The sequence below is a fragment of the Sesamum indicum genome, linkage group LG14, assembly GCF_000512975.1.
Source record: "Sesamum indicum cultivar Zhongzhi No. 13 linkage group LG14, S_indicum_v1.0, whole genome shotgun sequence".
Classification (NCBI taxonomy): domain Eukaryota; kingdom Viridiplantae; phylum Streptophyta; class Magnoliopsida; order Lamiales; family Pedaliaceae; genus Sesamum; species Sesamum indicum.
In genome coordinates this window covers 33253-58596 of record NC_026158.1, presented here as the reverse complement: position 1 = coordinate 58596, position 25344 = coordinate 33253, and the positions used below count along the sequence as shown (strand labels likewise).

Sequence of the window (25344 nt, the reverse complement as noted above, 5' to 3'; positions counted from 1 at the left end):
TTGCCCCTTTATTCTTCAAATTATATTTCGAATCATGCCTCTTTGCCCATTGATCTTTTTGTTAAAAACAAAACGAAAATGAGAGAGTGCATTTTGATCCATATTGGACAGGCCGGTATGGAGGGAGTTGTACTACCTTGCGCACGGCATTGAGCGGTGGCGCGAGAAGGAAATTGTTCGAACCTAAGCCAATCCTTGATGAAAATTGGCGAGGCTGGTCACCGCCAGGACGAGGCGAATTAAATGATGGTAGTCCGCGATCGGAATTCATCCGAATGACGATAAATCGAGGCGAAAATCGTTCAGAGTTCGTGGTCAGAGCCCACTCTTTCTCTTTCCGATCAATAAAAATCCAAATTTATGGTATGAAAATGTTCGTCTTGGTGAGAGGGTTGCAACGGTATATGATATGCCCAGAAATTCCTTGGGACGACGCCGGAATCTTAGAGAGAAGATTCCGATGAAAAAGGGGTCGATCCCGTCGACTTCGGCCGATGTGTAAGTACATATTTTCCGCATAGTTTTTTTGATGAGGTTGATATTCTGCTGTAAGTACATGTTGTAAGTACAAGAAGGTTTTATGTTTGATCCTTTTGTTTGCAATGGTCTGCTCATGGCTCATGTCAAGGCAGTTAAGGATTTAGTTTCAACTCGTCAAGTATTTGATGAAATGCCTCATAGAAATTTGGTTTGTTGTTGGACTTCTTTGATTTCTGGGTATGCTAGACTGGGATTGGCTGAAAAAGCCTTGAAGCTGTTTATGGTAATGCTGAAGGAAAATCTGCAGCCTGAAAGTGATACCATGGTTAGTGTTCAATCTGCATGTTCAATCCTTAATACTCCCCACACTGAGAAATGGTTGCATCTATTGACACAATGTGCAAACGACTTCCACTGCGATAATTTAGATTGTGATTATGTGAATATTATAATCATTTATTTGTATGGGAAATGCAAAAACGTCGAGAAGAGTAGGGAATACAATTTCTGAAAATGGGAAAAGGAGTGTTCTTTCTTGGAACGCCATGATAGGGGCTTATGTTCAAAATGGTTGTGATTTGGAGGCTCCGACTCTTTTTAAGTCAATGGGAAAAGGAGTGTTCTTTCTTGAATTGCTTATCAATATTAGTTATTAAAATTCAAGCCTCTGTAGACTGTAGGTATATCAACTTTAGGTGCTTAAGTAGCTCTGTGACCCTCCTCAGTCTTCCATTTCATCTTTTAAGAATGAAATTCACTGCAGATGTAGTAGAATAGTTGCTGAAGAAATGCCACTGGTGTTTGTTATTTAAAGAAAAAAAGAAACGCAAAAAGAAATAAAGAAGAAATAAGTGCCTGTGGATGTGAGGAAAGTGGAAGCTTCCATTAAACCGAGCCTGGGTTCTTGCTTTCATATGATGTTCTACCAAACTGTTGCATGAGAGCTGCATCGCTGACCGCATTACTAGTGAATCCAAAGAAATTCATCAACTTATCTATGCATATGATGATGGAATATTAGACCAGTAAACATTAAACAGAACAGAGAATTGCTTTAAAGTTTCAGAGTGGATTCTTTTATGTTTGAAATCTCGTTTATGTTTCCCATATAATGTAGCAAGAAGCAGGAAGAAACCTATTATATTCACTGATAAATCGGACGCTATATGCTAGTTAGCTTCAATGGTGAATCAGAGTACATAAATTCTTGGCTTATTCATACTACTCCAGGGAACACCTAATGTAACCCAAATATTTCACAACATTGAGATGGTAGTGCATTTGATGAGATAGATATAGCTAACTATTGGCGTCTCACTGTGGGGTTCTATAGTTTCTTTATAGTTCATACTCTTGTTTGAGCAACAACTTTTGCCTTGTTGACGAATTTGAGCATTTTGTGTTTCTCAGGTCACAGCTGAAGATATGGAAGCATACAGGATGAAGAGATGGAAACATACAGGATGAAGAGGGTCCATCATGATGATCCAATGTAGGACTTCTTTGCATTGGATTTATAGATTTTATGTTAGGAAAAGTCGGAAATAGTTGTGGTCTTAGGGACAATCTGAGAGGAAGCATGCGAAGTTGTGTAAAAAGCACTACGATTTGCATGTGTTGTTGCTCTTCTTGAGCTCTGCAATGTATTGCTACCGTTGTTGCTATGTAATGATTGGGGAGATTTGTTATGCTATTGCACTCGGTTGTATTGTAGACAGTTTAAAAAAAAATTACTGATAAAAAACACACTGAATATGGCTTGAATTCCCGAATGCTTGTGCTTTTCTTCATTTCAATTTCTTATCAACTTGTGCTTTAAGGAGTTAATGAAGTTTTTGATAAATTATTAAACTTTCAAATGTATGTTAATATTTCTATTTTGCGCCTCACTTTTGTTCTTTTACTCCAAATCAAAATAATGGGTTGATTCTTTTGTTTTTCATTTCTTAGCACAAAAAATTGGTGGAAGTCAAGCATATGTGGAGGAAAACTCAGCTTGAAGTGAAACAAAATTCTAGGGGCAAAAAGGTAATAGAACTAGAGTTGTAAGAATATATTGTCGTTCTTATCCGGGGTAGTAAACAGCCCAGTACTTTATCTCAATTGGCACAATCCCAATAATAGTCCTAAATTAATCCTAAGGGGGAATAAGTAGTGCAAAAAAGTAAACACGGTCTTAGGGAATAACTACTCTGTCTTTCTCTAAAGTTTGATATAATTGCACGTATATTTTTGTATAGTTTAAAGAATTATATCTAACATCTTTGAATTTGTATAGACTATTATTATTATTATTTGTTGATTGACACCTTATATATTTCCCAAGTGAAATTTTAATTCAAATGGACCTTGATCGAGCCTGAATAAATTATATAATAAATGCAATATATTTATCATATGATTGATATATAATTTAAAAAAATACATTTATCCTATAATTGATTTCTTTTAACTAAATATAATTTTGACAAAAATACTCCATTTCCTAAATGTAATATTACTACTAGTTAATGATACACTAATAAGTAGTAAGGTAGGAAATGACGTGGCAATCCATGAATGGCTGAATGGCAAGTGAGTGGGGCCAATTGAGCTCTTTTAGGATTTGATATTAAGGCCTGTTTCGCTGAGCTGGAGGATAAGTTGAAAAAAGCCCAATCAAAGTGGTCTAAGATCTTGGGGTGAAAGAGAAAGGCCTTCCGACCCAAATCCTAAAACCCCTCAAAATCAAATCAAGAACACACTCTTCAACGCTATCCTTATTCATCTCCTCCCCAATGGAAACCGCCATAGCTTCTGCAAGTCAAGCTCCTTGTGGGCTGAAAACAAGGCCCCTTTGCTCTAATTTTACTGCTGCTTCAGTTTCAGCTCTCGGTTGTTCTTTACCGGCCAGTAAGTCTCCAGCTTTTACCCGACGCGGCCGAGTTTTGGTCACCAGGGCTTCGGTTTCTGTTGAGGAGAAGACTAGGACGAAGACTGCAGTGATCAGAATCGGCACTCGGGGAAGGTGAAGTTCCTTCTTTGTTCCGGTTTGGGTTTCTGGGTTTGGCTTTTTTTTTTGTTAGATGTGAAGTTTTAGTGTTGATTAACAGTTAAAGAATCTGCTTGAGCTAGAACTCTGTCTAATAACTGATTCTTGGAAGATCTCGTCTTGCATTGCTGATGGGTTAGTTATGGTTGTAATAAAAAGTGCATCTTTAGGTTGAATTGAGTTAGTTGTAATCATAATAAAAACTGCATCTTTAGTTTGAGTTTGTTAGATTGTCCATTGGAAAGAAACTTTATAAGAGGGGCAGAGGGTGGGGGAAATCTGCAGAAAGTAATTTGAGTTCTCAGTTATTTCAGTTGGAAGTTGGAACTCTTCTCTTACTTTTTTTGCCTTTTTTGGCTGACAATGTTTTATGTGGAAGACGTTAGGTGCGGCAATTGATTATGAAGTAACTGATTATGGGCTAATCTAGTTTGACTTAGCAGGAGAAGAATTGTGCGTTGATAAGTTAGTAGCAGAAGAACCTCCCTTTCACAATCGTTCTTACTGATGTTTGACATAGGATATTAATGTACTTTCAGATTTTTGTCTTTCCATGTAATTCTCAATGAAGACTTTCAAGTACAGTTTCTGCATTATTTACTGAATGATTTCATCTTACCGTTCTTTGTGTAGGACAGCCCACTGGCTCTTGCCCAAGCTTATGAAACCAGAGATAAACTAATCGAATCACACCCTGAGCTAGCTGAGGAGGGGGCAATACAAATTGTAATAATTAAAACCACAGGTGACAAAATTTTGAGTCAACCGCTAGCAGATATAGGTGGGAAGGGCTTATTTACTAAAGAAATCGATGAAGCACTCATTAATAGTGAAATTGATATTGCTGTCCACTCAATGAAAGATGTCCCCACGTATCTTCCAGACAAGACAATTCTACCTTGCAATCTTCCACGGGAAGATGTTCGTGATGCTTTTATTTGCTTGACAGCAGCCTCCCTGGCTGAGCTTCCTGCAGGGAGCACTGTGGGCACTGCTTCACTGAGAAGAAAGTCTCAACTTCTCAACAGATACCCATCACTAAAGGTAAGCGTATTATTAACCCACTTTGCATTCCCTAATTACAGCATGCCAACCTTTTTTGTTTTGTTAATTGAAAACTACCTATTGAGACAGCTTCATTTGATATTTCATTATTTTTATGCTGGTTTTCTTTTGCTTTATCTTGATTTTTATTTGTATTGTGTCATGTATGTAACTTTTGTATCTTTATGCTTCGATTTCGAACCTAAAAGATAATATCTACTTCTCGTGCTACCTATATTGAAGTGACCAAGACTTGTAATGTTAAATTGCATGACCATGAGAAAGATCACATCTTAAAGGATTCAAGCTCAATGCAAGTTGATTCTGCATTAAGTGCTCTTAAAATATTATGCGATGATTGATACAAATGATTCATATTATTCTCTTGGTATTGCAATTCAATATCCTTTGTTGGGCTTTATGATAACTTGTACTGTTCTTTCCTTGGTCACTATTCTTTTGGGATTGTTGGGGGTTCTCATAATCTCCAACTCCTAGCTCTGACATGCATATATTCTGTAGAACTTTGCATACATCATATGTTAGAGGAGATAAAAGTTTCTTCTCAGAAATGGAGTAGAAGTCATGAAATAAAATCCTCCATTTCACCAAGCTACTTTTTGTTGCTAATTAAGTTTTTCAGACTCAATTAGGATATTCTTTAAAACTGCACTTAGTACGACATGTTGCCATGCTGAGTATGAGCTCGGTGCTTTTTTCTGGCACACTTAATGTTGTTCTTTACGAGTGATTAATCAAAAACTGATATTTATCCGTGACACTTCTCTTTAACTTCACTTGCATGTGTTCTGATTCAATTATTGCAATAGGTGCTTGAGAATTTTCGGGGCAATGTTCAGACAAGGTTAAGAAAATTGAATGAGGGTGTTGTCCAAGCAACACTACTGGCATTAGCAGGGCTCAAACGTCTAAATATGACTGAAAATGTAACTTCTGTGCTGTCCATTGATGATATGCTTCCTGCCGTAGCTCAAGGGGCTATTGGAATTGCATGCAGAAGTGATGATGAAAAGATGGTATGTTCAACTGTGCCAAAGTCGCCCAACTAAAGAATCATTTTGATGTCAGCAGGACAAAGAATAGAGTTCTGATCCCCTTTTTTTGGCATCAATGCAATTGATCCAAATCTCTTGGAACTTATTGGGTTCTTAGCTGCATTTAGTCTTTCTTTAGATACTATTTATTTGTGTTCTTCTCTGATTGAAGTGTGACTGTCCAGGCTAGCTACTTAGCATCGTTGAATCACGAGGACACCAGATTAGCTGTTTCATGTGAGAGGGCTTTCCTGGAGAAACTTGAGGGGTCTTGTCGCACCCCAATTGCTGGATATGCACGTCGAGATGCAGATGGCAATTGTATATTCAAAGCGTTGGTAGCATCCCCTGATGGAACCCAAGGTATGAGATCAACGATCTTTACATTCTCCGATTGTCTCCACTGGTTATGGTTCTATCATTTCTATTTTGAATTATGAATTTAAGCTTTTGATCCTTTCTTGAATACCCCTCACAGTACTTGAAACCTCTCGAGAAGGTCCGTATGCTTATGATGATATGATAAAGATGGGTGTGGATGCTGGGGAGGAACTTCTCGCACGAGCTGGTCCAGGTTTCTTTAACCGATGATTGGTTCACCGACAGATGAAGAGACAGACATCTCAACTTATAAAACTCACCTCTGAGGTTAGCGGTTAGGCGATTCATTTTTCTTGTAACTGTAGAAGAAATCAATTTTGGTATATGTACTCTATGTAGCATCATATTTTTTTTTATTGTTTGTCCCACTGAATTTTCTTGCGAGTGAATTATGGCATCTTGTCCTCTTTTCCTGTGCCACTGAACCAACCCCCCCAGGAAAACAAAATGTATTGTAGACATTAGTAAGAAATAAGATGAAAAAACAAGAAAAGATGGTGCAAACACTAAGTTCTGATATTGTTGATTACTGAGCTTAGGAAGTAACTGGGAAATAATAATAATATTACACATCTGCACAAGTTTGAGTACTTCTAAGATTTTCCAAAATTCATCATAGTTATCTACCGAACCTTTGAACAAAAAAACAACTATGTGAAGATTTACTTCACAGAAGTTCCAGCACTAGATAGGAGAATGGGTGATCCTTCACTTAAATACAAAATAAGGCGAGTAAAAAACGGTGAGCATATTCATAACTGCACGATCGGTGATTCACTGACTATAAGTTGCAATCTTGGGGTGAGAAACAAATGGCAGGAGTTTTCTAATTCAGGTATGATCTATGAGAAACTAATCCCATTGTTTATACTGTGTTGACCGTGAGTGAAGCTTTGAGTTTATAAACATGAAGCAGGGGCCTGAAAATCCTCCACCCACCAGTGCTGCAATTATCCCCTGACGTCCCTTGTTTGCATCATTGATTGGTATAATTCTGGTGGCAGATCAGGCCAGAGCCACAACAAGAGGCAATCACCACGAGAAGTTAATTCATTGTCAGAAATAATAATGCCGCCCCCCTTTACTTTGAGGAAATTCATTTCTCCTACAAGAAAACCAAAACTGATAAGCTCATACTCATAAGACTTTGTCTTAAGACATTTTGATTTCCTAGAGCCGTTCAAGCATTTACACTTCCGGGCAACCTTACCTCATTCTTCGGCTCAGAGAGACTTGGGTGTTCTAGATACAGCTGCAAACCTAAAGGTTCACTGCTCATGGACTTGATGGGGATTATTGTTGGTGGTTGCTGCCACTGCTTTGTGTCTGTTGGGATCCACATTTCTGCGTCTTTGCTGGTGCTAGCCTCAGGCAGAGAGCGGAAGTAAGCCATGATTTCCCACCTGCAATCTGTTAAAAAATGAATAACAAACTCGTTCAAAGATTCACTGATACATCCAAGTTAAAATGGGAAAATACTCGCAACTTCAGTCAAAATCTTTTATCACAATTTGCCTTGAAAGTCATGTTAACATTAGATCCTTGATTTTCCACCAAAACAGACACTTTTACTGTTAATTTTTAGATGAACCCGAAACAATTGCCATTACAGAGTACAAGCTCCTAATCTGATACTAAATTGCACCAAAGCGATCTCAACTGAAATATCGATACTTTGTCACTCTTTCTGCTTGCATCCTATTTCAAAATCACCAAATTGAGCCTTCTCACAAAAAGTGATTTGGCTGTTATACACTACTTCCACTTATTCTAGTCCAAGCCATCATGGTTGATCAATTTTCGGCATTGCAGAAACAATAAGAAATTATAACTAACGACATTTGCACTGATAAATCCAAGAAAAGCTACACACATCCATACTTACTGCGTGGAAGAACCTTCGTCAGAGGTTCTGATACAGGCAGTTTAATCAAGAAGGACCTAAGAGAGAACTCCAGGTTAGCTCCTTCCACCTTCGAATTATAAGATTGATTCACATTAAGCTTGAAAACAAATCTCTCAATAGGCACATCACCATCATCAAAGAAAATCACCGCAACTCTATCAACCAAACCCTAATTGGAGAAACAGTAAAACATTACCATAATATAGGAAATCAGCATGTTCTGCGGCAAATTGAATACTAAAAACGAACCTTGTTGATGAAAGGTAGGAGCGCAACAACAGCAGTATGAATATATTCATTCAGCTGAGGGTGTCTAGCTTTATGAACCACTACATTCATGTATCGCCGCCTCTCAAAAGCTCCTACATGTGAATTTTTTCATTTTCACATAACCCAGAGTCGGATTTTCAGTCAATTTAAAACAAGAAGGAAAATCAACGCAGAGAATCTATCTCCATAGAACTTCAAATTTACCATTTGGGTAGATTCCCTTGAGGAAAATGACCGAAGTGATGGCAACCTCCAGGAACTCTACGAGAATCCGAGCGATTTCGCCTGCAAAATTATGAATTACTAAAGATCAAAAGCATATACAGGTACCCCGGAGGAAACAGGATGAAATTTTGATGGGGATAATTGAAAGAAGAGCACGAACTGGGAATTTCATGACAAGAACTATACAAATAGCCAACCTTGTGGAGTTCGAAGGTCTTTGCGATCCATGTTTAAGCAACTTCCGAGAGTACCTATTCACTTGCCGCTTGAAAATAGCAGAGAGGGAGAGCACAACGCCGCCATGATTAATTGGTCGTAGTCGCTACGCTTCAAGCGCGATTTCTCATCTTTTTTAACGCTATCGTAGGGTATTAAATCCCAGATCAAATTTTTTGTTCTAAAAATTTATTTCATCTTTTAATCCATTCAACAAATATATTATACATTTTTTTCTAAAATAAAATATATAATATTATCCTCGTACATATTGCGTGTGTATATTAAATTAATTAAAAATAAAATAAAATTTATAATAGAAAATTTACTTGTCTGTTGACTAAACCTGCTTTACATATAAGTTAGGTTATATGTCCCGTTAATGTTTGATTAACAAGTTTTCAAAATCATATAATTGTAAAGACTATAAAACGATTAAAAAATAAGCCCCTTTTAAAAGAAAACATCACAAAATCTCTTAGATGATTCGTTCTACTGGGAAAAAACGATCTAAGGCATGTCGCGTTCTGGTAATAAACGAGAAGTCCCAAACCAATTAAACAAACAGTTTTTGGCTAGAACTCATTATCCCATGGGAAAAAGAATAAAAATTGAACTAAACGAATTATACTGCCCGGAGGCAGAGCTGCTGATTGTAATTGCTACCACAAAACTCAACATCCCATGACTCAAAGCTTATCCTCGAACTCAGAGAGAGGTGTCATCTGCTCTTTCAGACCTTTCCTCTTTCGAATATCAGCAACAAGAGTAGCTGCCTGAGATCCTGATTCCAGTGGATCAGACGACATCATGTCCCAGTGGTCAAACACGCACTGAGGGAATGCCTGACCAGAGGTAGCAGCTCTCAAGGTGCTTGAGAACCCAAATGACTCTATAACCGGCAAGTAAGCCTTGATATTGTACAGAGGGGTTCCAGGCCTTTGCATCTCTTCAAACACATGACCACGCTTCTGGTTCAAGACACTGTAAATACCACCAAGAGCTTGCTCTGGTGCCTGGATCTCCACAAGGTACACGGGCTCCAAAAGACGAGGCTTGGCAGTGATCTGGGATGCATAAACAACCCTTCTAGCAGTAGGAATAATCTGACCACCACCTCGGTGAATAGCATCAGCATGGAGAACAACATCACAGACCTCAAAACAAATGCCTCTCATGTTTTCTTCAGCCAATGGTCCTTCCTTGGAAGCCCACTGGAAACCAGCAACAACAGAATCCTTGATTTCATTAAGGTATTGGACTCCCTTACACATGTCAACCACCATGTTTGGACCAATGGTCTCAGGACCAAAGCACCAAATCTTCTTCGCCAGCTCCTTGTCCCATTTAAACTCCTCTGCTAAGATCTTTGAGCGAACCTTAGGATCATCCCTTGGACCAATACGTCCTTCATCAATGGCCTCAGCAAGACCCTCTTCCAACGGTCTAGCTTCCATGTAAAGACGATTGTGCTTGTTAGGTGATTTGCTCATAACAGTACGAGAAGACCTCTCAAGAACTGTCTCTCGGAAAGAAACCACTGGATCAGATTTTACAATTTCAGCACCACCCATGAAATCTTCCTGCAAGTCTTTCAAGCAAATTTCGAGATGAAGTTCTCCAGCACCAGCAACGATATGCTCCCCTGATTCCTCAATAGTACAGACAACCATAGGATCGGACTTGGCCAAACGCTTTAACCCTTCAACAAGCTTTGGTAGGTCAGACGCAACCTTGCACTGTACTGCAACGCGCACAACAGGGGAGACAGAGAACTTCATTGCTCGAATTGGATGGGCATCCACTTCCTTCTCATTTGTCAGAGTAGCATTTTTAGTGATAAATTGATCCAGACCAACCATGGCAACTGTGTTGCCACATGGGACATCTTCAACAGTTTCCTGCTTCTTGCCCATCCAAATAACAGTTCTCTGCACACTCTTGACATACAAGTCCTTTTTCTCTCCAGGGACATAGTTAGGACCCATGATTCTGACCTTCAAACCAGTTGAGACCCTACCAGAAAACACACGACCAAAAGCAAAGAACCTACCCTTGTCAGAGGCAGGAATCATCTTGGACACATAAAGCATGAGAGGTCCTTCGGGATCACAATTCCTGATAGCAGTGGCATAAGCATCATCAAGGGGTCCTTCATACAGATTCTCCACACGGTACTTTTGAGCCTTGCCAGGTGATGGAAGATGGAAGATCATCATTTCCAAGAGGGCACTACTAGCAGGAAGCCAGGTCTGCATCACACGCTTCATCAACGCCTTCCCCATCAAATCCTTCTCATCAGACTTCATGTTAACGCCAAGCTTCTGCAGCATTGGCCACAACTTGTCTTTCTGATCATTCATGCAAGTATTGATAATCTGCTTGATAGGCTCATAACAGAACTGAACAAAACCACGCTTGCACGTAGAAGTGCCAGTACTCTTACTAGTCCACTTCTTAGTGGCGGGATCAAAATAATTCTCTCCCCAGAGCCTTTCCATCATCTTAGACTCATCAACACCAAATTTGGAGGCATACATCTTGGCAAAGTTTGTTAGAGTAAATGCCCACCCATGCAAACCAGCAGAGAAAGCAACAGTACCCTTCTCAGGATAAACCTGGACATCCCCAAGGAGGGGATCTTCATATGTGGCCATAATCACATTTGCATTCTCAATGACCCTCTGGAAAGTTTGGTAAGCCTCCTCTCCATCAACCTGGAGCTCAAGGAAGCACCTGTCCATCTTGTTAACTGTCAAGACAGGCCGAATTCTTTCACCAAGAGCCTGTCGGAGGACAGTCTCTGTTTGGACACACACCCCTTCAACACAGTCCACCACAACAAGAGCACCATCCGTGATGCGAAGAGCAGCCGTCACTTCAGAAGAGAAATCAACGTGCCCAGGAGAATCAATAAGATTAATGAGGTACTCATTGCCTTGTCGCTCTCCCTTGTAGTTCTTCAAAGATTCATCACTCATTTCATAATACAGTGAGATACCAGTAGACTTGATAGTGATGCCTCGTTCGGCTTCATCTGCACGGGTATCTGTCATTCTAACGTCACCAGCGACTTCTTGTGCAATAATACCAGCAGCCGCAACCAGAGAATCGGTGAGAGTCGATTTCCCTGCCAAAATATGATTAATTTGAATGGATCCACACATCAACGAAGAGAAAATCTAGGCTGACAATTTAATCAAGCCAAAGAAATTAGTAAATACCAAGTTGAATATAAATATCGTACTAAGTTTGCGGTTCCTTACCATGATCAACATGGGCAATAACAGACATATTTCGAATATTATGTTTGTAGTCCATAATCTTTCGGAGCTCATCTGCTGTGAACTTCACCTGCAAACATCAACAGAATTATCGTTAACTACAATCGCATATTCTGATGACAACATCAGAACAAGGATCGGTCAATGCGCGTATAATTTAAATACTTGGAAAAAAAATACTCACCATTTTCACTGGTTTTTAAGCAATTAACGATCTAATCAAATCAATAGGAGGATTTCCTCCAAAGGCACCTGCAATATAAATATCCATTAGCGAAACACCTAGATCTTGTTAAGACCTTAAACACAGTAATGACTTCACGGTTAACCAAAACCTATCACATATTCATAAATTATCCAAACACAATCAATATCGGTACCACAACACGAACAATCTCCAACAAAATCCGCAAGCAGAAACCTTTTACTCCACTGCCGATAGTAAATCAATCCACATCGACGATCAATATACAATGAAACAGTACGACGCGTAAGTTTTACAAATCTATAACGATCCTAATAAATCACAAACACGTCAGACATCGCGGGAGAGATGGCAAATATACATAAACACACATGAACATCTACGCACACTTTATGAAAAAATTCATGCAAACAAAGAAAGGCGAGAGCGTACGTACGTATCTACTCGAAGAACGGAGAAAAAGTGCGGATGCAGCTCTCGATCAGTTCCTTTACGCAATCTGCAATAGATGTAGAGCAAGAGACGTGAGTTATCAACCCTAATATATAAGCGCACGTAAGTTGAGCCTTCCTTCTCTGCGGTTTGTTGTCCTCCAGTCCCCTACTGGCCGGTAAATTAGGTACCGCTTGGATGCTAATCGTCGCCCGTGATAATTAAATAGATATTGGGTTCTAAATATTTGGACTTTGGGTTCATCAGACTTGGGCTTTTCATCCAGTAGCCCAACCCATTTAATGGCCCTACCCCGATCTTGGGCTTTTTATTTATTGATTAAATTGGACAAAGGAATGCTCAATAATGAATATAAACCAGTCAAGCTCGAGCTAAAAACTTTTTGTCTCGAGTTCGAGCGCATAATTTCAAACTTGAATTTTTTTTTTTTTTTATTTATAATTAAAATAAAAATTATTTTAGAATATTTATTTATTATGTTAGATTGACAAGTCTAAATTATTTTTAACAAGTGTATATTTCTAATTTTTTTTAACTATTAGATAATTTAAAAATTAAGAATTAATATAAAATAAAAATATATATAGTAACAATAATGAACTTATTACACTTAAATCGGTGTTTGGACAACAATTGTATTCTATTTAATGGACCCATCATATGAAATCCCCACAATTCAAAATAAAGTAAAGAAGATATCATGATAATAAAATTAATGCTAACAGGTAAAAATGTCCAATCTTTCAAGCTACAAGTTTATGATCTTAGAACCAAAAAAATAAATCTTTCATTTTTATTTAGAGAGCCAGCAGAACCCACACTACGAATAAATTTCACTCGAGGAAGAATGAAAAAAACACAGTGCTGGTCTGATCGCCTTTATGGGTTCCATGCATCACAAAGGGCACAGAACTCCAAGCCCCAGCAATTTAAGAGCATGTTTGTTTATGTTTTGAATGAGATTTTTTTCTACTTTTTACTATTTGGGTAATTGAAATTTTATTTGGTCAGGCCATTTTTTTTATTGAGAATGTATTCCTATTTTAATTCTCAAATTTTTAAAATTATAAATCACATGGATTTGTCATACTTGTCTTATCTTGTCATCACGTCTTTTCTTGTTTTAAATTAATTAAAATTATTTCAAATGGCAAGACTCACTTTGATTATTTTATAATTTCACATATTCAATCAATTTGGTCATCTGTCACATAAAAAATACATATACCTATATTCAACATTCTCACACCTATATACCTACATTTGGAAACAACTAATCCAAACATATTTTCAGTTTTTGCACAAAACCCAATAAAGCATTTCCAAATATTGGAAACTAAAAATGAAAATGAAAACACAACCAAGCGGCCCTAAATTTCTCCAACATACAACATATTCGTCCATAATATTATGCCTGAAGATAATTTTGTCTGCAAATTCCGCATTCAGAATGCACCTCATTCTCGCAGAAAAGAAAAGACGAACATGATGGGTGAAAAAAGAAAAATATTGTGAAGACATGGGTGTCCTACCACCAATCTATAGATATATGATAACCATATAAATGCCACAAACATTCTTGTTCTTTTGAAATCTAAAAGGTACCGCAACAACAGGGTAGCGACTCAAGAACAGAATACTAATACATGAAAGACCAAATACCAGTACATAGAAAATGAAGGGTGACACATCTAAACAGACACAGAATCAAAGACAATAGTTTCCACCCTGTAGGGACAAATTTATTTCTCACATTGGATGATAATTAACTCACAGCTTATCTTCGTACTCAGAGAGTGGTGTTATCTGCTCCTTCAAGCCCTTCCTCTTACGAATTTCGGCCACGAGTGTAGCTGCCTGAGATCCTGCTTCCAAAGGATCTGATGACATCATATCCCAATGGTCAAATACACACTGGGGGAAGGCCTGACCGGATGTTGCAGCTCTCAAAGTACTTGAGAATCCAAATGACTCAATAACCGGCAAGTAAGCCTTGATATTGTACAGAGGAGTTCCAGGTCTCTGCATTTCCTCAAACACATGTCCACGTTTCTGGTTCAAGACACTGTAAATACCACCAAGAGCTTGCTCTGGTGCTTGGATTTCCACCAGGTAGACGGGTTCCAAAAGGCGAGGCTTCGCTGTAAGATGGGAGGCGTAAACCACCCTCCTGGCAGTAGGAATAACTTGACCACCACCCCTGTGAATGGCATCAGCATGAAGAACAACATCACAAACTTCAAAGCAAACGCCTCTCATGTTTTCTTCAGCCAAGGGGCCTTCCTTGGAAGCCCACTGGAAACCAGCAACAACAGAGTCCTTAATTTCATTAAGGTACTGCACTCCCTTACACATATCAACAACCATATTTGGACCAGTGGTTTCAGGACCAAAGCACCAAATCTTCTTCGCCAGCTCCTTGTCCCAACCAAACTCCTCCGACAAGATCTTTGAGCGGACCTTAGGATCATCCCTTGGACCAATGCGTCCATCATCAATGGCCTCAGCAAGTCCCTCTTCCAATGGTCTAGCTTCCATGTATAGACGATTGTGCTTGTTAGGTGATTTGCTCATAACAGTACGACAAGACCTCTCAAGAACTGTCTCTCGGAAAGAAACCACTGGATCAGATTTTATAATTTCTGCACCACCCATGAAATCTTCCTGCAAGTCTTTCAAGCAAATCTCAAGGTGAAGTTCTCCAGCACCAGCAACAATATGCTCGCCAGATTCTTCAATAGTACAAACAACCATAGGATCAGACTTGGCCAAACGCTTTAACCCTTCAACAAGCTTCGGCAGGTCAGACGCAACCTTGCACTGTACAGCAACACGCACAACGGGGGAGACAGAGAACTTCATTGCTCGAATTGGATGGGCATCCACTTCCTTCTCATTAGTCAGAGTAGCATTTTTGGTGATAAACTGATCCAGACCAACCATTGCGACTGTGTTACCACAGGGTACATCTTCAACAGTTTCCTGCTTCTTGCCCATCCAAATGACAGTTCTCTGCACACTCTTGACATACAAGTCCTTCTTCTCTCCAGGGACATAGTTAGGACCCATTATTCTGACCTTCAAACCAGTTGAGACCTTGCCTGAGAACACACGACCAAAAGCAAAGAACCTACCCTTGTCAGAGGCTGGAATCATCTTGGACACATAAAGCATGAGAGGTCCTTCAGGATCACAGTTCCTGATAGCATTAGAATAAGCATCGTCAAGAGGTCCTTCATACAAGTTCTCCACACGGTACTTTTGTGCCGTTGCGGGAGATGGAAGATGGAAGATCATCATTTCCAAGAGGGCACTACTAGCAGGAAGCCATGTCTGCATCACACGTTTCATCAAAGCTTTCCCCATCAAATCCTTCTCCTCAGACTTCATTGTAACTCCAAGCTTCTGCAACATTGGCCATAACTTGTCTTTCTGATCATTCATGCATGTATTGATAATCTGCTTGATTGGCTCATAACAGAACTGAACAAAACCACGTTTGCATGTAGGAGATCCAGTATTCTTGCTAGTCCACTTCTTAGTGGCGGGATCAAAAAAATTCTCTCCCCAGAGCCTTTCCATCATCTTAGATTCATCAACACCAAATTTGGAGGCATACATCTTGGCAAAGTTTGTTAGAGTAAATGCCCATCCATGCAAACCAGCAGAGAAAGCAACAGTACCCTTCTCAGGATAAACCTGGACATCGCCAAGGAGGGGATCTTCATATGTGGCCATAATCACATTTGCATTCTCAATGACCCTCTGGAATGTTTGGTATGCCTCCTCCCCATCAACCTGGAGCTCAAGGAAGCACCTGTCCATCTTGTTAACCGTCAAGACAGGCCGAATTCTTTCACCAAGAGCCTGTCGGAGGACAGTCTCTGTTTGGACACACACCCCTTCAACACAATCCACCACAACAAGAGCACCATCAGTGATTCGAAGAGCAGCCGTCACTTCAGAAGAGAAATCAACGTGCCCAGGTGAATCGATAAGATTGATGAGGTACTCATTGCCTTGTCTCTCTCCCTTGTAGTTCTTCAAAGATTCATCACTCATTTCATAATACAATGAGATACCAGTAGACTTGATAGTAATGCCTCGTTCGGCTTCATCTGCACGGGTATCTGTCATTCTAACATCACCAGCAACTTCTTGAGCGATAATACCAGCAGCAGCAACAAGGGAATCAGTAAGAGTGGACTTCCCTGCAAGAGCATGAAAGGTACATTTAACACATATCAGAGTACACCAAGTCCAGTTTGTCAATCCATTCTATAAAAATTTTCAATGACCACATTAAAGAAATATATATATAAACATGGTACTAATGTTGCAGCTTCCATACCGTGATCAACATGAGCAATAACAGACATGTTACGAATGTTATGCTTGTAGTCCATAATCTTACGGAGCTCATCTGCTGTGAACTTCACCTGGATAGATCAAGTGGATATTTGTGTTACAAATCTAGAGTAGACAAGGATATCTCACAATTTGAAATAACATTCAATACTTACCATCTTTACAAGTTCCTAAATTTCCAGGTCACACAGAATTTGTTGGAGGCTTTCCTCCAAAAACCTGTAATTCATCAACAGAAAGAATGAGAATCAATCTGGAAAAGAATTTTGTAAACTTAATAGCTTAACAGACATAGATTTCACTGCCGTCTAGTCAGAGATATGTTCCCATGAACTTCTATAAGAAACCGAAGTATACAGAGCAGAGACGAGAAATATATTAGCGCTTATTACTGTAAATAAGTTTATACTACAATTCTTCGACATACACGGATAAAATCCAATGAAAACAGCTTTTATGAAATAGTACAACAGAACAAGCTAGTCACTGTATTCAGCAAGAAGCTTCAGCCTAAGGGAAATTCCATTATCACTTTAATAAAACCAAAATAAGCAATCCAACTTCTGATTCAAGCTGAAAACTATCAAATCTAAACCAAAAAATAAGCAGAAAACTCAAGATTCAATATATCACTCGCAGCAGAAAGGAAACACGAAGTAAATATTGATCAGAAGCGAAACATCAACCACTCCTCCATCAATACATGCAAAATTTTCCAATTCAATGAAAGTAAAAAAAAAAGCAGTCAAATCTAAGTCTTCCACATCAACTCATCCAACATACCAAAAAAAGGAAAGAAAAAATTGAATCAACAAACAAGTACTTGGAACATTCAACCTACAGAAAATATCGGATCCAAACCAGATCGGAACACTTACAGAGGAGAGGGAAACACGGGGAGAGAAAACAGACGAGTATGGAGGCGGAGTGACCGAACGCAATGACTCTACTGAGATAATAGTAAGGATATAAAGCCTGAGGCGCTAACCCTAATACAAATACAAGGGCACAAGTGTAATTCCAACTGCCTTCGGTTTGCTCTCCGAATGAGATATTTTCCATTTCCACGTAACAGAAATAATTAAAAAAAATTAAAATTTAAGAGGTGGTCGACTCAGCATATCTGCGGATATTCGGCCCAATATTAGCATTTTCTATAATTTAATATCATATTGTTTCTAGTGTAATATAACTTAATTTCTGTTGTCTATACATTTATCCTAGTTATTGTTATCAACTCTTGGCAATTACTATTTTAATTGAGCATCCACGTATTATAAATTTAAAAGTAAATTATAATGAATTCCTTTGACATTTGATAAAATTAAAAATACTTGTTTTATTATTTACAAAATTATAAATATCCTCATAATTTAGTCAGTCGTTTAATCACTAACATAATTCGTTAGCTTTTGTAGAATTTTGCTCTATTTTTTTTTTTGGTAAATCGATAAAAATGCTTTCATGAATTATAAATTATAATTTTACTTATTTTTTTAAAAAATAATTATGAATTAAGTAGAATTTTTTTTTTTATAAATTTTTAAAATTTTCCGTTCACATCATCTGGTTTTTTTCACGATTCTTTATTTTTTTTTGAAAAAAATATAACAATGACAAAATTAATAATTTCATATTTTCATTCAAAAATTACATAATTTAATCATACATCAGGCGGGTTTTGGTAATTTTCCATACAATGAGAGGTTATTTCATAATTATGTTAAATATTACTGGAGCTCCTTGTGATTTATCCTAAATTTAATAACATTGGATTTTTTTTCTTTAAAAAATCTTAATTTCATAAAGAAGAAAATAGGAAATATATATAATCTTATACATTAAAATATTAAAATAAATGCATCAAATGGGCCAAAATTGCTAGTATCAACTTTACAACAGTTCTTTGTTTTCTCATTGGTAATGTTTTTAACGGATGAATAGTAATTTAGCCCATGTGATATTGAAAATGAACATATTATTTCTCTATAAAAAAAAGAATATAGTAATTTACCACCCTATTATTATATCCTTAAATTACTTCATTTAAAAAATTATAAGGGGGTAAATTATTGTATCTTACAATAAAGAGAGGTAAATCGTTATATATTTTTTCATAAGGGGATAATTTGCTCATTTGCGATATCACAAGGAGATTGCTTGCATTTTTTCATATTTTTTAATAGAGTGACGTCACCAATGGATTGTTTTTGAGAACTTGAGCTCCAAGCATGATAATGTGGTCAAGATTTGAGCAGATACTAGAAAATGATAAAATCACTCTTGATGTGTTTGGTGAGTTCCAAGTTTTTTTTTTTTTTTTTTTTTTTTTTTTTTAAAGAGGGTTTTTTTAAACTTTTTATCCCGTGGGGGGGGGGGTGGAGTAGGTGGCAGTGTCTAAGATAATTTTCTCAGTTTCTCCCCTAATCAAATCTCGACCATATGACATGAGAAACCTAGTTCCACGTTTTTCCTTCTATTTCTATACATATAATAACAATAAAGTAAATAACAAATAAAATATAGGGAAAAGTTCCATAATCAGTTTAGAACTTGTACTCCAAGTTTTATGACAATGTTTGTTTACTTCAATTCATTCATGAAATGTACAAGTCAAACAGATATGTATAATGCGAGGAGGGGTTGGAAATGAATTCTGGAAGCACATACACGCACGCAATGACAGAATAAGGAACAGTAATTAGCAAAATGAAGGTTCAAGTGTCAAACATTCAAAGTGTTGGCTAAAAAGTTTTTAACTTTAGTTTATAAACCTGGATAAGGGGTAACTGCAGGTATAATGGCGTGAATTTCTTACCTCGAATCATACCCAGCGGAAGCCAATGAATCATCAATTATATAAGTTCAGTTAAATGATCAATTACATAAGTTTAACCAAAGGGAGTTTTTGTTAATACCAAACATCAAAACTTGAACTAAAACAAACAAATGGTTGAAGTAGTTTGCCGTTGGTGCCCAATTTAGTATCAGATATGGGGCAAACTACAATGAAAGCCTAGCATCTATGTCCCTCTCCTTCAAACTCCAGTGACCAAGAATGTGAATTAACTTCCGACGGGCCAGGATTGGAGAAGGCTCAATATGCTCTCAAGAGAGATTAAGCAACCATTCTTGTTCTTGTTTGACTACAGCACATTATTTTACCTTCTTCAGGTTGATGGATGTTATGTAGTTAGCGTCATCCTTGATAAAACTCCACCAAATGTAAGTAAGAGGGACAGAGGAAGCATGCCAGAGAGCATGTGCGTCCACCAATCCTTGATAAGGAGGGAAGTCAAGTATCTTTAGGCGCAATGCAAGGCCACCTCCCACAACCACAATCCACAACTTCCATCGAGAAGGATGCTTAGTGAGGCCAGCCCAGATTGACCAAGTGAGAAGTTGTGCAATAATCATGATTGTACACACTTTATTATTCCATCCTGTCAAGATTTCAGGAAGTCAGAGGTAGCAAAGCAAAATATTGTTTGTCCATGAAACAAAGAACTTGCCAGGCAGTGAGAAAGTGACATCTGAAATAGAACTGGGCATATTTTTGCACACAAGTGGTTTCTTGATTGTTCCAACTGACCAAGATTACTTATAGTATCTATTTTCTCCTGAGATTTGATTAGAAATAAATATTGTTTCATGTTTAATCCTATTGAAACGTTTGAATACCTAGATTGCCTTCAGGGTAAACCATGAATAACCTTTTAAAACATGTAAGATTAAGGAAGCATAGTAGTTCACAACATTTGATATTACAAAGTGATGCTGTTGTTTCAGAGAGTGGGACGGCATTCTGCTCAAGATTTGGTGGTAATGGAGTAACTGAAAATTTTCAAAAGTATGACTTAATCTCCTTCACCTTATATTTCTATTATATTTCATCATCGCTTTCTCATTTTTGAACTATAAAAGCATGATTTTTTTCAAGGAAGCTCTTGGATAGAAAGATAATGCCATTAAAGAGGTTGTGCCAAGATCTCAGTCATGTAGCAAGTTTCGATGGCAACACGAAGTAAAATCCCTGGAAACTTTGAACCCAAAGACACCTGCATTTACGCATGCAAGCACTAAATAGCATATCCAGAAGGAAGCCTAATGACTAGGAGACACAGATAGGTAGTTCAATAGCTAATGCGTTTCTTCATTTTTGGTTTCTTTTCTCTTCTCATATTAACAACATATGACCTTGTATCGTCATAATTCCAGCCAATCAATTCTCGACGAGAATAGATAGAAATACATTGTGAATTTCCTATAGGGTAGCGTCACATGCTTGCAAGTTCATCCTAAATTTCAGCTAGAATAGCTAACGGGCTGATTGAAAGAAAAGAGCTAATGCCGATAAAGCACACAAATAATAATCTTAACAGGATGATAATATTTGAAGATAAAGAAGTAATGGTAATACCATAGTCAATCTTATAGTTGTTAAGGTACAGAATGTGGGTAGTTGTAAATGCAATCAGTGGAGCAGCAACCATGACTCTAGCAGCATCATCCTTTAAGTTGAAGCTTCTTATAATTGCCAAAATAAGTGAATACCCAAATAAGGCCACTCCAGATGAACACTCTAGATTTTTTGTCAAGTTCACATCTCTGCAGGAATTATATTTGTCAAACAGCTAAAGGGGAAAAATAGACACATGCCAAGACTTGGGGTGGGGAGGGTGGGGTTTGCTATTCCAAGCATGTGCATAAGCAGTATTATTAGATAATGTAAAGAGCGGATTAACATTTGCCTAATAGCAGCATCTTTCCTACCCTTCAGCCAAGACAGGGAGGATAGGAGATATCACAATAAGGACAAGATAATGAAATGAAAATCTAACCTACTGTGGAAGACTGCACTCCAGAAGCATGAGTTCACAGACAAGAGCCCATAGATATTCCAGAGACCCATATAGCCATAGAATGGGCTCTTATCACGTTTCAATGGAAACTTAGAGTAAAGAAGGGAGAAAAAGGAACGCCACCCATGGTAATGCATCAGAAGGTTCAGAACTGAAAAGGCTACAGAAATAGGCTCCTGAATGAATCCAAGGCATTACATCAGGTGCATGCTCAAATTGACTGGACAAAGACACTGATAAAGGAACTTATTTCACCTCCAGTAATCAATATTTGGGCAAAAGCTGGCAATGTAGCGAACCTGGAAGCCATAAAAGTGACGAAAGGGCCATTTGCCATGATATTTTACAGGCCCTAGATCAAGTTCTGCTCTTTCCTTCTCTCTTTCCACCATACAATGGTAACGGCAATCACTCTGGCAATCCCATTGTTTCCACCGCAAGTAAAGAGGCTCTTGCATATACCAAGGGCCATCAAGGAAAGAACCATCTGGAGAGAACTTGCAATGTGAGAAGCATCTTTCTGCAATACAACCAGTCTTCTCACATTGCTCTATACATGCCCTAAAATCAAAAGAAAAAAAAAACGTTAACCTAGTTAAAGCTCACTCAGATTTGTATTACTGCAGGGAAGCTTTCAGAATGATGTGTCTTGGATTAGGAAAATATAAATACCTCTTGTGATTTAGCTCTTTTATATTTCATGTTCATGAAGAAAATGGAACTGAAAAATGGCTATAGAGTTGTGAGGTAAGAAGTTACAGAAATCTTGTCATTGAATAAATTTTCTTGCCATGAATGAGAAAATGTGACAACTAGAAAGCTAAAAATTCTCAAGTTTAAAGTATTTACTAGTCAAAGGATCTCAGGGTAATTCTATTTTTTTTATATGAAGTTTAAGGCTAAACAAACAAAGGCACTGGGGCAGGGGGCTCTGAATGAAATGCAGAAGAACCACATAAAAAGATTAAATATCACAAAAATTTACATTGTTAAGGTCCAATTACTCCCATGACCAGGAAAGAGAAATGAAAAGGAGAAGGAAAATCAACTATAACAGAACAATTTACAAACTACACAAAAACCTTTACCTGTATAATGGGTCGGAATCACCAGCACTGGCTTCATATACTCTAAAAAGGGAAGAAAACACCAGACCGCAAATTATCCAGTAGCGGTTTCCCATCTGGTCAGGAGACTATGATTAGAGCAGCTAATCACAATTGAAAAAGAGAATACAAGAATTAGGAAGAAGATAAAGATTAAGACATTTGGCTACCATGAACATGTTTTGCTTAAAGTACAAATGTTTGTATCTGGAAAACAGACCTAGCATGGATGCAAGAAACCTAACTCAATATGCACGCCGGAATACAAAATCTCCATTCTCAGTGCAACCTATGATAAGGCAATGGCAAACACGACAATCACCATGGTAAAGAATATCTGAACTAAAACGTTGGTGATTTTCAGAGTGTGATTGCAGTCCAATTTAAAAGCATCTTGAACTAATCAAGCACACAAACCCGTACTATCGACCCAAAATCTTAAAAGGCTGCGAAACCAACACCCTTGCTTGGATTTAACTGATAATACTCCTCCCAAGAAAATTCATATGTTCTGTTGGTAGAAAAAAGTTTCCAAGACGCAGATGCTCCAGATTGAATGTTCTTATCATGAAACCTAAAAGCATATGAACCTAAAACTCTCTCGCTCTGAACTCCACGCCTTATCCCATTGTTACTACATTGCATTACCTTCTGACAGATTATTCCTCCGTAATCAAACATTTCTACCAGAGTATGAATGACGCATTAGGTTGCATGTTTTCAGATTAACTGTGAGAAAATCCGATTAAGCTTACGAAATCTAAAAAGGTTGCAATAGACAGACTTCACGCTTCGATTGAAATAAAAAACAAAAAAAGGGTGATGAAGATAGCGGGCGCAGAAGAAGAATACACATTACCGATCTATCGTTTATATCCCAAGAATTTCTGAAAAATTGGGGAAACCGCAGTGACATTGTTTTTAAATTTTTTTTTTTTAATGAGCCACCGGCGGTGGCTCAATATATTTTAAAAAAAAAATATTTAATGAGCCACCACGGTGGCTCCTATATTATCAAAACAAAAAAATTGTTTAGTTGTGAATTGCCAATTCACATTGAATTGAATGTGAATTGGGCCAATCGGCCCAATTCACAAATGATTTATTATTTATTTTTTATAAATTAATTATATTTAATTAATTTTAAAATTATATTAATTTTAAAAATATAATAAAACATACAAATGTAATAGTAGTATATATTCTTCTATACAATTCTAAAAAAATACGATGAACCATACTGATAAGTTTGTGACAGTGTTGGAACCCTTTGATTGAAACTCGAGGTCAAATTCAAAATTTTTAAAAAAGTACAAGTAATTTTTGTGATACTATAAATTATCTTATATAAAAAAATTAGCAATTTACTTTTATTTATTTTTTAAAATATAATAATAAATAAAAGTAATTTATTTTATATTTAAAAAATAAATTATTTTATTTTAAAAAATACAAAGAGATAAATTGCTATTTTAAATATAATAAATCTCTTTATATCTTTTAAAATAAAATAATTTATTTTAAATATAAAATAAATTGCTTCATGAATTGTATAAAGTAATTTATTTTATATTTAAAAAATAATTTATTTTAAATATAAAATAAATTATTTCATGAATTGTTGTATTTTAAAAAATAAATAAAAATAAATTGCTAATTTTTTTATAAGATAATAATTTATACATTTATAGTATTACAAGAATTACTTGTATTTTTTTCTAAATTTTGAATTTGACCTCGAGTTTCAATCAAAGGGTTCCAACACTGTCACAAACTTATCAGTATGGTTCATTGTATTTTTTGATAATTGTATAGAAAAATATACACTATTAGAAAAATATACACTATTGCATTTGTTTATTTCATTATATTTTTAAAATTAATATAATTTTAAAAATTAATAAAATATAATTAATTTATAAAAAATAAAAAATAATAATTTTTGAATTGGGCCGAATTGACCCAATTCACATTCAATTAATTGCAAATTGGAATTCACATTGAATTTAGATTTGAATATTAATTTTTTTTTTTATAAATAAAAGAGCCACCGCGGTCTATCTTAATTTTTTTTTTATTAAATTTGTGACCGCGGTGACACTCAAATCATTAAACATTTTGAATTCACGCTATTTTCTTAATTTTTCTTTTTTTTCACATTTTTTTAAATAATTTTCCCCAGCCGGAGCCTGGAGGTCATCTTACATTTGTATTTCAGAAACTGCTGTTTATTTTGGGCAAGTGGGCCTGTGGATAACAATGTTTTGGGCCAGTTGGGCCTACGGATAACTATTTGGAACCACTGGCCCAAGTTAACTATAATATTTTTTAAGACATTCCAAGTGTTGATTATTAATTACTTATATTGACCTGTCTGGTTTTGTTTTCATTTTTATTTTCAGATTTCAGTACTTTTAATTAATGAAAATACTTTATTGATTTTTGTGCGAGAAATAAA

General features: G+C 36.9%; 6 protein-coding genes across 10 annotated transcripts; 2 read left to right on the top strand and 4 right to left on the bottom strand.

Moving 5' to 3' along the window:
- LOC105176521 (pentatricopeptide repeat-containing protein At5g61800-like) lies at positions 7 to 2193 on the top strand. 3 transcript variants are annotated; one of them, XM_020698751.1, is made up of 3 exons: positions 325 to 498; positions 727 to 805; positions 1891 to 2193. In XM_020698751.1, exons 1-3 carry the CDS (start codon positions 410 to 412, stop codon positions 1945 to 1947), a joined length of 225 nt encoding a protein of 74 aa, XP_020554410.1. In that variant the 5' UTR covers positions 325 to 409; the 3' UTR covers positions 1948 to 2193. The 3 variants fall into 3 exon arrangements, 2 of the variants coding, with proteins under 2 accessions (XP_020554410.1, XP_011097645.1); XR_848964.2 differs by lacking the exon at positions 727 to 805 and having other exon boundaries at positions 7 to 498; XM_011099343.2 differs by having other exon boundaries at positions 325 to 805.
- Positions 3158 to 6380, top strand: LOC105176519 (porphobilinogen deaminase, chloroplastic). The gene is made up of 5 exons (XM_011099340.2): positions 3158 to 3487; positions 4150 to 4555; positions 5386 to 5592; positions 5796 to 5973; positions 6089 to 6380. The coding sequence occupies exons 1-5, from the start codon at positions 3258 to 3260 to the stop codon at positions 6199 to 6201; spliced, it is 1134 nt and encodes a 377-aa protein (XP_011097642.1). The 5' UTR covers positions 3158 to 3257; the 3' UTR covers positions 6202 to 6380.
- Positions 6487 to 8778, bottom strand: LOC105176520 (DNA polymerase zeta processivity subunit). 2 transcript variants are annotated; one of them, XM_011099342.2, is made up of 6 exons: positions 8590 to 8778; positions 8372 to 8452; positions 8147 to 8259; positions 7877 to 7964; positions 7202 to 7401; positions 6487 to 7096 (listed from the first exon to the last, which is right to left on the bottom strand). In XM_011099342.2, the coding sequence occupies exons 1-6, from the start codon at positions 8618 to 8620 to the stop codon at positions 7088 to 7090; spliced, it is 522 nt and encodes a 173-aa protein (XP_011097644.1). In that variant the 5' UTR covers positions 8621 to 8778; the 3' UTR covers positions 6487 to 7087. The 2 variants fall into 2 exon arrangements, with proteins under 2 accessions (XP_011097644.1, XP_011097643.1); XM_011099341.2 differs by having other exon boundaries at positions 7877 to 8066; positions 8590 to 8777.
- LOC105176517 (elongation factor 2-like) lies at positions 9041 to 12706 on the bottom strand. Of its 2 annotated transcripts, none has more exons than XM_011099338.2 (4): positions 12534 to 12706; positions 12077 to 12144; positions 11875 to 11962; positions 9041 to 11738 (listed from the first exon to the last, which is right to left on the bottom strand). In XM_011099338.2, the coding sequence occupies exons 2-4, from the start codon at positions 12077 to 12079 to the stop codon at positions 9298 to 9300; spliced, it is 2532 nt and encodes an 843-aa protein (XP_011097640.1). In that variant the 5' UTR covers positions 12080 to 12144; positions 12534 to 12706; the 3' UTR covers positions 9041 to 9297. The 2 variants fall into 2 exon arrangements, with proteins under 2 accessions (XP_011097640.1, XP_011097641.1); XM_011099339.2 differs by lacking the exon at positions 12534 to 12706 and adding an exon at positions 12273 to 12361.
- Positions 14058 to 17949, bottom strand: LOC105176516 (elongation factor 2-like). Its single transcript, XM_011099337.2, has 4 exons — positions 17797 to 17949; positions 17074 to 17137; positions 16902 to 16989; positions 14058 to 16761 (listed from the first exon to the last, which is right to left on the bottom strand). The coding sequence occupies exons 2-4, from the start codon at positions 17074 to 17076 to the stop codon at positions 14321 to 14323; spliced, it is 2532 nt and encodes an 843-aa protein (XP_011097639.1). The 5' UTR covers positions 17077 to 17137; positions 17797 to 17949; the 3' UTR covers positions 14058 to 14320.
- Positions 19746 to 23739, bottom strand: LOC105176515 (post-GPI attachment to proteins factor 3). Its single transcript, XM_011099335.2, has 6 exons — positions 23535 to 23739; positions 22869 to 22963; positions 22080 to 22341; positions 21760 to 21956; positions 21339 to 21526; positions 19746 to 20361 (listed from the first exon to the last, which is right to left on the bottom strand). Exons 1-6 carry the CDS (start codon positions 23565 to 23567, stop codon positions 20075 to 20077), a joined length of 1062 nt encoding a protein of 353 aa, XP_011097637.1. The 5' UTR covers positions 23568 to 23739; the 3' UTR covers positions 19746 to 20074.